At 39.3% G+C, this 13,900-nt stretch overlaps 1 protein-coding gene across 1 annotated transcript in view; it reads left to right on the top strand.

Moving 5' to 3' along the window:
* Nucleotides 1–13,900, top strand: part of ACVR1C (activin A receptor type 1C) — a 75,275-nt gene that overhangs the window by 46,293 nt on the left and 15,082 nt on the right. The window contains exon 3 of the mRNA XM_059393999.1: nt 10,297–10,536. Coding sequence (XP_059249982.1) covers nt 10,297–10,536 — 240 coding nt within the window. The remainder of the gene's footprint in view (nt 1–10,296; nt 10,537–13,900) is intronic.

The following is a 13,900-nucleotide window of genomic DNA, read 5'->3' as shown; positions in this document are numbered from 1 at the left end:
AGAGTTAAGAAGGGTCATTTTATAATGATTAAAGTTTCAATTTACCAGGAATTTTTTTTTTTTTTTTTTTTTTTTTTTTTTTTTTTTTAGGAATTCTTAATACATTTAAATTCCTGTGTACTTAAGAATGGGACTCAAAAATAAAGAAAATATTTGAGATCTGTAAGGAGAAATACAGAAGTCCACAATCTCAGGGGGGAGATTTTAGTATCCCACAGTCTTGGTAATTGATAGAACAAGTGGATAAATAATTAGTGAGACTGTATAAGGTTGAAACCAGATGGCTTACAAACAATCTAATTTTTTAGAAGATTGTAATTTACTAAATCTGAGTAGTATTATGATAATAAAGAGTCTGAATTAGTAGTTTGAAAAAGGTAGGAAAAGTATATCCAGAAAGAAAATTTCAAAGCCCATGAGGGCTATCAGAAAATTTTGATAAACTTCCAGGAACAAATAAATCTCACACAAATCTCTGCCAAAATGCAGACAAAGAGGAAACACTCCTTCACTCATTTTATACATACTCTTTTTTTAAAAATTTTTTTTTTTTTTTAAGATTTGATTTATTTATTTGACAGAGAGAGATCACAAGTAGGCAGAGAGGCAGGCAGAGAGAGAGAGAGAGAGAGAGAGAAGCAGGCTTCCCGCTGAGCAGAGAGCCAGATGTGGGACTCGATCCCAGGACCCTGAGATCATGACCTGAGCCGAAGGCAGCGGCTTAACCCACTGAGCCACCCAGGCGCCCCTATACATACTCTTAATACCAAAACCCAACAAAGATAGTATGAGAAAAGGAAATTACAAGCCACTCATATTTATGAACATGTATGCAAATATGCCAACTTGAACCTGGAACCATATAAGAAAAGGGATTCTGGGAACCACAGTACAAGGGTAAGGAAATCATTGTTCCTCAAATCAGGATAAGTGTTACCCTTGGTTAAGAAATTAGGTTGTGACCATTTGGGGGTGTCTCAGAGTAGGGGGGAAGGGGGACAGGGAGAGGAGATGCATGGAAGTTTATCATTCTTTTTGTACTCAACCTATATAATCTGTGTGCTTTTCTGTATATTCACTATATTTCACAACAAAAGAAGAACAAAACATCAAGTTTCAGGGTAATGTTTGGGTTGAGGTTACACATTCTATGAACATCTGAGTTGGTGTTGGAGTGCTGAACAGCTGAGGACATTAGGTAACTCCTTATCAATTCTCATACAGTACTGTCTGATTTATTTCTTCGCACATGTGTTCTTTTTCTAACGAGAAAATCTAATAGATCAAAGTTTATTATGCCTATAAATAAGTGTTTCAAAGACATATTGTTTCCTCCAAAACCAACTTTGTAGCAGGACCTAGACTTTTGCTGTTAAGATAGCTGTCCCCCTAACAGACAATGTTTTCAGCTACCCTTATAGGTAAGTGTGGCCATGTGACTAGGTTCTGGCAAATGAGATGAATGTGAGTGTTTTGAAGTCCATTAGAACTGGCACATCCATCCTGATGCCTGGATGTGAAGGTGGTTTTAGTGGCTGCCTTTGGACTGTGAGGAGGCACCATGGGGGTGGCGATACGGAACTGACAGGAGCCTCACTGAAAACTTCATGGACTCACCTGCTCACATTGGACAACTCATCTTCCAAGTGTCGTTTCCATGACTGAGGAAACTTCTGTCCGGTTTCCTCTGTTATTTGTAGCTAAACCCAAATCTAATTACAGAGTTCTACCTGCTTATGGGTTATATCTGGTTCACAGGTTTTGTTTGACCTATGGTTTCTGGAAAAGGAAAGAAACAGGAATTTCTTTACATTGTTAAAAATTCAGAGTCTTCATATGAAACTTCTCCATATCTGGCTTGTTTTGAAAAATCAGGGATGGCACCCTTAATGTCTTCTTCATTTATCTTTTGGTGGAAGCTGAGAAGTAATTCATTCTTCCTTAGTGGACACAGGCTTTCCCTGTTTATTCATTCAGGCAGCATCTAGCGAGCTTTTTTTTTTTTTTTTCCTTTAAATATTTTATTTATTTATTTATCTATTTGAGAGAGAGAGAAAATGAATGGGGGGAGGAACAGAGGGAGGAGCAGAGGGAGAGGGACGAGCAGAATCCCCACTGAGTACAGAGCCCTTTGGACTGGTTTTGGGACTGGGTGCAGGGCTTGATCTCAGGACCCCAAGACCATGACTTGAGCCAAAGGCAGAAGCTTAGCCACCTGAGCCACCCAGGCATCCCTACTGGGTTAATTTTGATAGGAATTGCTATTTAGTTCAGGCTTGCACTAATTACCACCTTTCATATGGAAATCGGCTATTCAACGAAAGCATCCAAGTTCCAGGTATCTTTGTTCCTATTTTGCTACCAAAACATACAGCGCTTGAAAAGGTAAATGTACTAATAATTCCCTTTCAGATTTCATACGCTATTTTAATAATGCTATTATATTTTTTGCTTTCCAAATAATTGGTTTTAGTAAAGAAAAGACATGCACAACATGAAAATATTGGGTGCTTTATTAACCTCAGTACAATTTCCACCTTTCTGTTCTGTTCTCAGTTGTGTAAAGAGAAAAAGGGAAAGTGATTATTTATATCAGTCAGGGTAGGTAAACAATGCATATTGATTAGGTACATGTCTAAATTAGACTTTCATTTAAACCAACTGAAGGATTACATCTGAAGGAAGATAAACTGCCAAAACATTACAATTAGATTTATCAAAAATTAATAATTTCAAAGGATGCTATAATTATAAAAATTGCAGACTCTGATCGTATTATTCTTTTGGGACTTTAAACGTCTTGTGATCTGCAATTCTTTAAAAAATTCATTGTTGTTTTCAAACTTTCTTATGGTTTTCTATTTTAAACCAATTCATTGCTCAAATCCGTGTAAGGTGACATCTACCTGCTGAGAAATACTCACGGGACCCCTTGTGGAATTGTTCTGCCATCACAGGAGCAAATCCATTTATAGCCTATCCTCTGAGGATTCAGTGCACACCTGACAGGTGTGCCAGACAGGGCTCTTTTTTTTTCCCCTCCGTAAACTGCAAGGTGCTATGATTTTTATATTTGAGAAAATGCTATGAAATATAAGCATACAAAGAAGTCAAACACGTGCCTTAAAGTCTAATATAGGAAGCATTTCCTATCTCGGTAAAGAAGTACACTGATTTCAATTATGGAATTTTGTTCAGAGGGATGTAATGGGAAATTGGAAGTAAAATTTATAACCAATTCTAAATTGAGGATTTCACACAATGTGAGCCTCTACTCTCTCAGTTATGTAAATACTATTACCTGTTTGCTGGAATACTTTTTGGGTGATTATCCTGTATGGGACATTGGGTTGGGTCAAAATAGGATGATATCGCATCAGTCTTTTTTCCAAGTGAAAAAACTGCTTTGTGTGAGTATGTTTGCTGTGGGAGAATTTATAGTAGCAGGAATTTCAGTACAGAGAAGTGTAAATTCTTTCTCTTGGTCAATGTTTTGGTGTTTTTGTTTGTTTATTTGTTTTTAAATTTATTTGTCAGAGAGAGAGAGAGCACAAGCAGGCAGAGTGGCAGGCAGAGGCAGAGGGAGAAGTAGGGTCCCTGCTGAGCAAGGATCCCGATGTGGGACTCAATCCCGGGACCCAGGGATCATGACCCAAGAGGAAGGCAGTGGCTTAACCAACTGAGCCACCCAGGCACTCCGTGGTCAATGTTTTTAAATGGCTTCCCTGAACAAGGTTTTGTTATGAGAGGAGAAACAGGGATAGGAGAGACAGGTGCTGCTTCCAAGGGTCTTTCATTTTTTCCATGTAAAAGGTTGGCTTAAGGAAAAAAAAAGCAACAACACTGAAATAGTTTTTGAGTAATTACTACCTAATTTCTATACAAATATGTATTGTATCATATCATATGTGTTTTGATGACAGATAATAAACTAATCTCTGGGTGCATGCACTGAAATAAAGAACAACTATGGAGCTGATTTAAATCCTCCTTCTTACATTTTATTAGTTGCGGGGCTTGATCCCAGGACCCTGAGATCATGACCTGAGCCGAAGGCAGAGGCTTATCCCACTGAGCCACCCAGGAGCCCGTCCTTCTTACATTTTATTAATCTTATCTCCCCTGAAGTTGAAGTTCCACAGACCCCATGCCAAAGTTGATATTCTTCAACCTCACATTCCTAATTCCTTAACATATTAAAACAATTTTATTCTAAATTCAGACAAAAGTGGACAAGAGAAGATTTGAAGATACCCAGTGTTCCTCACATATTCCCGGAAGCCCAGCAACACAAGGAGAACTGCCAGGAAATACGTTTATGTGTGGTGCGATCAGCACGCCATAAAATCATGAAATAATTCCAGGGGAAGATGGTGGATGGAAACAGCCATACGTAGACTGAGCACTGAACAATGGAATGGCCTCATCGATAGCTCATTGGATTCAGTTAAAAGGCAGAAAATACTTCTCACGTTATTTCTGTCACCTTCATTGCTCTGCTGAATCTCTAGATTAGATGATATTCTCCCCTTGTTCTGTCCTTGAGGTTCCTGATCAGAAATAACCTGTTTAACATGATTATTCTTACTCCATGGAGAAGGGTGGCCATTTGCTGTTCCTTGTATTGGAGTATGTTGGAGGGATCTAACTGAATTCACTTCTCATTGGATTATTCCTGATGACATTCATAAGGGTCACTGTGAAGAAGTAGGAAGCTATGAAAAGCTTCAGAGAGTGGGGAGCTGCCTGCAATTCATGAATGTGGAATAATGTAAGAGTATTAGACAAATAAAGCCAGTATCTTTGACTTAGCAACAGAGACCCATTCCCTGCCCACATGTAAGTGCAGTTCCATGTGGTTTTATATTGGACTGATCATGAATGGAATTCTTCATCATGATCTTTCTCTTATCTCCCACTTGTCTTGCTCTTATGTAAAGTTGTCTTCATATTTTTACTGTAGTAATTGCTTTGGAATTTTTCCCTAGGCGGATCATATATTCCTTAGTAGAATTTAAGTTCCATAAGATGTGGACTGTGCCTCATTTTCGGGCATCTGCCCTAGAGAGTTGTTCTCAGTGCGGCGTCACACAAAGCAATCCATTTGGATCCAGTCTTTCAGTAGAGCAGCAAGAAACCAATTCAAAATGTCTTTTCATTACCATCAAGCAGATGTTCGAAATGATGGTATCCACATTTAAGGATGATTTGAAATGGCAGATTCAAAGAGGTTCATCGTGAAGACTTGGGAGACTTCTAAGTGCTTTACATGTCTTTCTCTTTTTGGCAAAAGATATTATTCCTGTTGAGCTAATTAACAAGATAGCTTTGAACATCTTAGGGCAATGTATTCTCTTGTTTCAGCTGCAGATATTACTTCCATGATGTCCCCCAGACCCCTATGAACTAAACTAAACAAAGACCCTTTCATTAATGTCACAGCCTGTGTCATAGAGGGTTTATAGGGAAGGTGGACGGATCACAGCATTCATTTGACCCTGGTGGCATTTCTTCCACATGCCAGGGCAGAAGCACACCCTTCAGAAGGCATCTCAAACAGCATTGTCTGTTTTCGTTGGCTTACTACCTGAGAACATGCTCCAAACTGGAAAAAGAAATGCTTCCTCTTATGCTGAGAAGGGGAGGGGAGGCAGTTGAAGACTTGATATTTATACATTCATGGTTACAGTCTTGCAAAGTGGTATCTTTTCCCTTGGGGCAAAACTTTTAATAAAAGGAACACAAGTGGTTTTAATATTAAATTAGTCTGTGGTTTCTTTAAGGGTGTTTTGGATCCTCTTCAATTTCTATAGGTTGTTTCCTATAACAGCTTTGGGAAGGAAGCACTAACCCTGCAAAGTTTTGTAAAAAATCATTTTGGACAGAGACCTCTGTTTTCTTTGGATTTGTTTTTCACCAACTGTTTGACCAGTGCGTATGTCTTTAGTCATTCTCTGCTCAAAGAGTTTCTTTTTTCTTTTCTTTTCTTTTCTTTTTTTTAAGAGAGAGAGGGGAAGAAGGGGCAGAGGGAGAGGGAGAGAAAGAATCTTAAGCAGGCTCCATACCCAGCACAGAGCCCAACAGGGGAGTCCATCTCCCAACTCTGAGACCATGACCTGAGCTGAAATTAAGAATTGGATGTTTAACCGACTGAGCCACCCAGATGTCCCTTCTCAGAGTTTCTATTCCTCACTCCATTGTAATGTCTTAGTTTGTAATCAGTTGAAAGGTGCTTAAATATAATGAAATGTGTCTTTACATGGAACATAGACATTTTCAAGATTTCCATACCAATAATCAATATGGGCTATTTGAAGCTATTGATCTAGTCCAGAGCTCCACTTAGTTCTGTCATCCTACTAATAGCATAAACTAAGGAGATAAAAATTAGTTAATTTAAAGGTCATATACATCTTGCAAACATCAGTAATTATAAAAATGATTTTTAATAAGGAAAGAGAAGAGGTCAGCAGGGGAGGGGACATGGGGGTCATGGCCGTATTACCTTTTTCTTTTCATCTTGAAGAATGCTTCCCTAAAGCTGAAAGTAGGGAGTGGCAAGGAGGCGCTGTCCTAGAAGAAGTTGAGGCATTGAAAATAGTTCTGAAATTTGAGCAGTGGCAATGATCATTGACTTTCACCATCAACAGTTCTACTCAGGTCTCCAGTGGAAGTTGCAAAGTTTACACACACACACAAAACGTTTGTTTGTTTGTTTTTTAATTTGCTCCTTTCTCCCTCCCTCCCTTCTTCCTTCCTTTCTTTTTTCCTTTTTGGTTCTTATTGTTTTGTCTTGTCTTACTTTCTTACATTTGTCTGCCTTTCACATGACTCTCTTTAGCTGTCCAGAATCTTCCACCCCATTTGGGTCAATGTGCCCTTCTCCCTACCTCATTAATACTTCCTTCCTTGTGTTGTTTGGTTCAGTGTATTATAGAATTTATATAGGGGAGATCTTTGTGACCTAGGCTCTCACTTAGAGCTTTTCTCTGCCCCCTCCCCCCATCTATTCTGTTTAATTGCTGGAGAGTGAAATTACACGAATGAACAATGCAGCATTCCCCAGACCTCACTTTGGGGATTAACACACTCTCCCGTGGAGCTGCTTATAATATGGAGCGGGCATTTCATTTGGCACAGGCAATCTCAGATTGGAAATTACTGAATAATGAGAGTTCTATGATCGAGAATGTAAAACCTGCTAGAAAAAATAATACACTCATCACAGGTAACTTAATAAAATGTATTCTTAGCTGCACTGCTATCTCCTTTGCTATGACTCATTGGGTGGAGACTACAGTTTTTCTTCGTTTATCTCCTATAGAGATTACAATCAACATTTGGTTAGGAAGATAGTTTTACAAATGTTTGCTTTAAAAATTGCTCAGTGTTTAAGGAGCTCTTTCTGGATGTTGTTGCTAGCCTTTTTCTAGGGGAGTAATCTTTTTTTATTACTAACTCCCATCAGTAAATTTGTTCACAAAAGTAGAAAAATTGCTCATCTGTAATAAATATCTCTGAGAGCAGTAACCTTCACTAGAGCAGTACAATTTTATAGAGAATATTCTATTTTCAGGGTTACTGACCTTTCGCCTCTTTATTGGTTGCCATAGTGATGATCTGAGCTCTGCTTAATAGAGCTACTAAAATGAAGACAATCAATAAGCTTTTTAACTCTAATGTTTATCTTGGTAGCTCCTGATAACATATATTGAAATAAGATATAGGCATATAAGTGGATCTAATAGTGGAATTTTATTTTTTAAATTTTATTTTTGTTTTAAAAACATATTTAAGTGGGATGTTTATGTAGGTTGCAAAAGATTAAGTGCTTTCTGTGGCTTTCATAGAATTCCTAGAATACCATCGTGAGGACCTAGAGATACAGATACAACTTGAAATGTATGTTTAAAAGATCATTGTGAAATGAATAATAAAACCCTTTTATGATAGCAAATGGTTAGAAGTTGCAAGTACTATGGTTAATGATTTCTAAAGCGAAGTCAAGTCAGAGAACTCTTTTAGCACCTTGTCATGAGAACATTCAAGGCCAAGTTCTTCTCATATGCACCTGGACACCTCCTAATGACTTCAGCGGAATCCTGAAACACTCTGGAGAAGGAAAGTTGGTGATCTGCCAGAATTCTCAGGGCAAAGTAGAAGAGCAAGGATAATGTTTGTTTCCAGGGTACTCTTAACAGTTTTAATTATTTTATTTATCGGTTTGAAAAAAAAACAGCTATTTTTAGGATCATAGTGATACTCGTATGAACACGTTTTTGAAGAATTTGATTCCTTTTCCTTGAGAATTAAATAATTGTTTTGCCTTTATGCTTATATATTCCGGTTGACATATTGTAAGTAAAATATAAATGCATTTAATATAAGGAACTCTTCAGGATTGTCATTGCAAAGAAGGAAGTCTGACGAATGGCTTAATTCACAAGGTCCATTATCACCGTCATTTGTTTAGATTCTAAGGGGCAGTTGTTGTGCTGTGCTTTCCATGCATGTCTGCAACCCTCTCTCTGGGTATGCCTCGTTAGCTCAGGAAGGGTGTAGTTTGCTCAAGGCATTAGAGCCACAAATGGAGAAACTGTCTGCTTACTTTTGCTTCTCTTTCTCCAAAGCCTGCATTCTTCTATTTCTCCTTGATGTCTGAGAAGCTGAGACGCCAGAGTTCTGTTCCTATATCCTATCAAATACTTCCTAGGGTTTATTAAAAGCAAAAATCATGATCCCTAATGATAGGATATGGGGATAAAATTAAATTGATGCTGATGATGTCTAATGAATGAAGGAAAAATGAACTATGTGCTCATTTCAAGTGTCAAAATAATTTCTTTGAAAAATACAGAAAATATCTGCCATCGTAGATTTTTCATGGAACACTATTTTCCCTAAATTAAAAAGATTTCTTAGGTGCAAGGAGAGCTTTGGAAAAAGTTGCTATCTGTGTTTTAATATTAGAGTCACAAATTATATCCTTATGTTACTTGGTTTCAATTATTAGGTTTATTTTTCCAAAATTAAAAATCTTATCCCTTACCGATTAAGAACAAAACTAGTAGAATTTTTAGTGGTTCTGCTATTCGAGAACTATTAATCATCTCCATTTGTAAACACTGGGGATATATTTGTGAACAACAGACAAAGTTCTTTCTCTCACCAAGCACACCTTCTTTGGAGGGAATCCAATAATAGATAAACAAATACATGAATATATGATGTGTCAGACAGTGATACAACCCAGGAATGAAAACAAAACAGTAAAAGGGTGTAGAGAATGAATGGGGACTGAGAAGGAAGTGTTCCTATTTCAGATTGAGTTCAGCCAAGACCATCCTGTCCCCTTCTGCCTGGATGATCTCATGTATCTCTTCACTTTTACTCCTGCGCCCCTCTGCAGCCCTGCAGAATGGAAGTGAGATCATGTAGTTAGTCTGCCTGCTCCAAGTCCTGAGACAGCATCTGCTTGGAATAGAATACAGAGTCCTTCACTTAGCCTACCATACCTCACATGCTCTTTCCCTTGATTGCCTCCTACTGTCTTCTGCCTTTCTCCTCGCTTACTGCACTCTAGGCAGGGGTTGTTCCTGAGCAACCCGAGTGGGCCTCATCTTGGGGTGTACACTTGTTTTCATGTTGCCCAGAGCACCTTCTTGGGCTCTTCCTGCTGTTCTCCCTGCCCCTTCCCAGAGTAGCCTTTGGGAGCACTCTGTCTTAAGGGGCACCCCGGCATCATGGACTTTCCCCTCTGCTTCATCATAATGCTGAGGGCCTCCTGCTTGGATATTGCATATCCATCTGTTTAGTGGGTGTATGAGAACATAAGCACCACGAGAGCAAGGATTTGGCTGTCATCACCACTGTATCTCCAGCACCTGGAATAGTGGCGACATATTGCCAGAGCTCAGTAATTATTTGTGGCGTGAATGAATGAATGTGCTCTCAGGATGGACTGCTGAAAAATGGGAAGAAGATAGTAGGAAAGTGTCAAATACCTTGGAGGATTTAAAAAGGATCCCTCCCACTAGTGCTTTCCATGATGTTCATTCTGGCTCCCATCTTCACCTGGCATAATTATGCTGGGTGCATCCTGACCTCAACTCCCTTTCCCCATCTTTGCTTATGCTCCAGAGAATCTTTACCAACTCACCTACGTGCATAGGGTGTAGCTCCACATCAAAGATGTGAGATTTTGGTGATCACATTTCCAATTTCCAGAGTACCTTAAATGGGTTGTTGTAGTATGGTCATGGTTTTTTTTTTTTTTTTTTTTTTTTTTAACTGAAGCATCTCCAAATGCCCCCAAACTTGGACCCATGGAGTTGACCGTTGTCATTACTGTGCCAGTCTGCCTCCTGTCCTTGGCCACAGTTCTGACCATCTGGGCATGCCAAGGTCGACCGTGCACAAACAGGAAGAAAAAGAGACAGAATGTGGAGGAACCGCTCTCCGAGTGCAATCTGGTAAATGCTGGAAAAACTCTCAAAGATCTGATTTATGATGTGACTGCCTCTGGATCTGGCTCTGGTATGTGCCTGTTGTCCATTTTGTAGTAAGAAAACTCTTATTTAAAAAAGAAATAAAAAACAATTTCTAACAAAAAGGGCCCCAATATTTTGAACTGGGTCATTTAGAATGCTTGATGTGGTACGGGTAAGTTCTGATATTAAAACTTGGTTTTGGATTTGATGAAGAGAGCCAACAGCTGTGGCCGAAAGAATTAAGTCCTCTCAGTTGCGTTTTCTGTCCTTAGGTATTCAGATTCTCATTTTTACATTCTTTCAGAGTGTACTTCTGAATCGATAAAGAGTTTCTCTTCTCTCCCTCCGCCCCCCACCATTATGGTTAGTAATAATCATTGTTGCTCTCTTTATAATGTTTCATGGGCACAAAAGTTACTGTATTTGAGGAGCTGAGTTCTGAGGAGGATTTTAGTTGAGTGAAGTGGTATTCTTAGAGAGTGTCTTTGCTTGTGGTAATGGAAGTCTTTAGAATCCGAAGCACCCCCGAGGAGGTGTGTGTGTGTGAAGTCAACGGGGAGCTGACCTAAAATTAAAATCAAGAATGTATTCTTAAAGCACAGAAACAGAGATGATAGGGATTAGCGCAGCCCTCCTGTGCTGACTTTTGCTAAGGTAGTATGGTAAGTCTATTCTTCTTTAATGGAACTTTCCAACCCCTGGTGAAGCAATTCAAAAGACCAGGCTGTTTTATGGCCTAAATGAGCCTTTTTCATCGCACAAACCATATGAGGCCATTTTGGGTTTCTGGCCACCAAACAGATTTCTCTGTAATAATAAACTTTCTAAAATGACCTTTCCTAATGTATATGTCCAGAAATCCTGCCTGCATGCAGTACTGAAAGCTGAACTAGGGTAAGCCTACGTGGGTCACTTTAGGAGCCCCTGGGACCCCTCTTGCTTTGGAAGGATCATTTAGGATGATTACCTCAAAGATACTTCGAGAAACTCCCCAGCTCACGGCCTTTAGGTGCATCCAGGCAGGCACAATGAACAAGGGCAGATGCCGGAGGGACAGTAGCATCTGTATGAGTGTCTGTATTTAACAGGAAGTAGCTTTAGAGTCCCCTAAGAGTCCAGGAAAGAGAGGCCTAATCAGGCCATCCACAGAGTCCAGAGAGTTTGTTGTTTTGGGGGGCAAGTTCCCCTGCTGTGTCATGGACCAAGGTCTCAATGTGTTTGCCATCACTGCACAAATTAGGTGGCATGTTTTCAAAGGAGGCATCCCAGAAAAGATGGTCTCCAGACTGCAAAGTTTATAGAACTAAAATCCAAATTAAATTATTGCATAGAAAACTGATGTTCTTCCTTTAAACGTAAAGCTGTTCAGATTCAGTACTCATCCTTCCTTGACTGTTACATCCTGGGACTCACTGGTTGCTAATTTCCTGGACACTGGTGGCATTCTAGGCACAAAATATGAGCAGAGAGTGCTCTGATTTGTGCCCAATTCCTTGAAACCTCATATAATTTCTTGATAAATTTCAAGTGATTAAATAACTATTTAATATTCCCCCCAAGCATTTCAGTTTATCTGAAGACGTTAAGTAGCTCCTCCTTGAATATATTTAATATGACTAAGAATTTCCTTCTCAAATAAAAATAATAGAGACTTTATAACTGGAGAATGGATATTTAGTTTAAGAAAGTAGTCATGAGCCAAGACATGAAATTTTAAAAATTAACCTTAAGATATTTTGGTGTTTTTGTGCATCTTTAAACCTAAATCTGGGTTTATTGACTGCTGAACTCTCATCTTTAGATTATTCTAAGATCTTTCTTAAAAAGAAAGCCATACATGTACTCAAGCACAGATGATTTTAATGACCAGTTTGAAAGAGTTTTAGACTTTTTCTTAGAGTCAACTATATCCATTTAGCAGTGAGCACTGGCTAAAAATACCTGATGACAACAGTGCCTTTGGTAATCAGAGAGAATGGGTCTAGCTGCAACAAGTTTTCCATCATGAAAGCTCGTTCATTGGGAGGAAATCAGGTGCTTCCGCTTCCCCTTTGGTTCTCTTAATTGGCCAGCAAAATTTAGGCAAAGGCAATTTTGTTAGGTGTTGAAAAAAATTGTGAGGCTTATTCCTGACCAGGTCATTTCAAAGAGATAAAATATCTGCAAAAAAGGCAAGTGAACATATCTGCTGCTGGATTATTTCTGAGAATGGCTTGTGTTTCAGGTGGTTTCTGAGAAACTGGGTGGATGGCTGCTTTCCTGTCCCAATATAACACTTCTGATGGGTGGTGACATTACTGAAAGATGCCTTCCCATCAGACAGGCATCTGCTTCTACAACTACTGGTAAAAAATAAAAAAAAAAAAAATTAAAGAAAAATTTTTAAAGTGAAATGAACCTACAGGGAGAAGCAAAGTCTATGTATATTCAAATGAAATCTCTAAGTGTATAAACAAGAACTAGATTTTTTGGAGTGGTTGCCTTGAAAGATACCGAAGCAACTTTCCCTGAATTTTAGTGTCTCAGCTTAATTGCTGTGCTCAGTACCTTTATTGATGTTGTGTTCCTCTGTCCCTGGTCTGTGGCATTGGTCCTGTGTTTGATCAATTTGCAGTTTGAAAACAGAGGCTAATCAAGTTCTCTAGTCAGTTACTGGTGGTAGTGGCTGTTGATGGTGGTGTTCTGGTGAGTGTGTGCGTGCAAGATTGGGGAGGGAGGAGGGAGATTGAGATTGCAATTTGGCCTGATAATTGTTAGTACAACTTTTACTGCATGGTCAAGTAGTAAACTTGGCCATAAGCCTGAAGAAATGGCCCTTAGAGTTTGCTGCTGGAAGTCTTCCCAACAGGGGAAGACTGTGGGCATATCCACTGAATGGTGAGAACAAGAGTTTTTTTGTTTTGTTTTAAATTATTTTCATTAACATATAATGTATTATTTCCTCCAGGGATACAGGTCTGTGAATCATCAGGCTTACACATTTCTCAGCATTCACCAGAGCACATACCCTCCCCAGTGTCTGTAACCCAGCCACCCTCTCCCTACCCCCACGTCCCCCAGCAACCCTCAGTTTGTTTTGTGAGATTGAGTCCCTTATGTTTTGTCTTCCTTGAGGGAGAGCAAGAGTTTGGACTGAACACCAGCATTTCAGCTGTAGGTTGGCCTCCCACTAGAGCCTATTTCTGGGCCAGTCTTCGATTATTGCAGGGCCCCGATTTTCTCATCCCTAAAATGATAAAGTTGAACTAGACTATCTCAGAACTTCCTGGCTATGGGGCTCTATGACTAATTGTTGAGATCCATAATAGCAACCTTATAGTCTGTTCTTATTTAGCCACAGTGGGTGGTTCTTAGGAAGAGGAGAACATCTGAATAAACCGTGGCTCATTTCAGGAGCAGAGGCCGAACCC

This window comes from Mustela nigripes, chromosome 3, assembly GCF_022355385.1.
Source record: "Mustela nigripes isolate SB6536 chromosome 3, MUSNIG.SB6536, whole genome shotgun sequence".
In the NCBI taxonomy this organism is placed as follows: Eukaryota; Metazoa; Chordata; class Mammalia; order Carnivora; family Mustelidae; genus Mustela; species Mustela nigripes.
The sequence above is the reverse complement of the archived record's forward strand: the minus strand, read 5'-3'. Positions and strand labels throughout refer to the sequence as shown.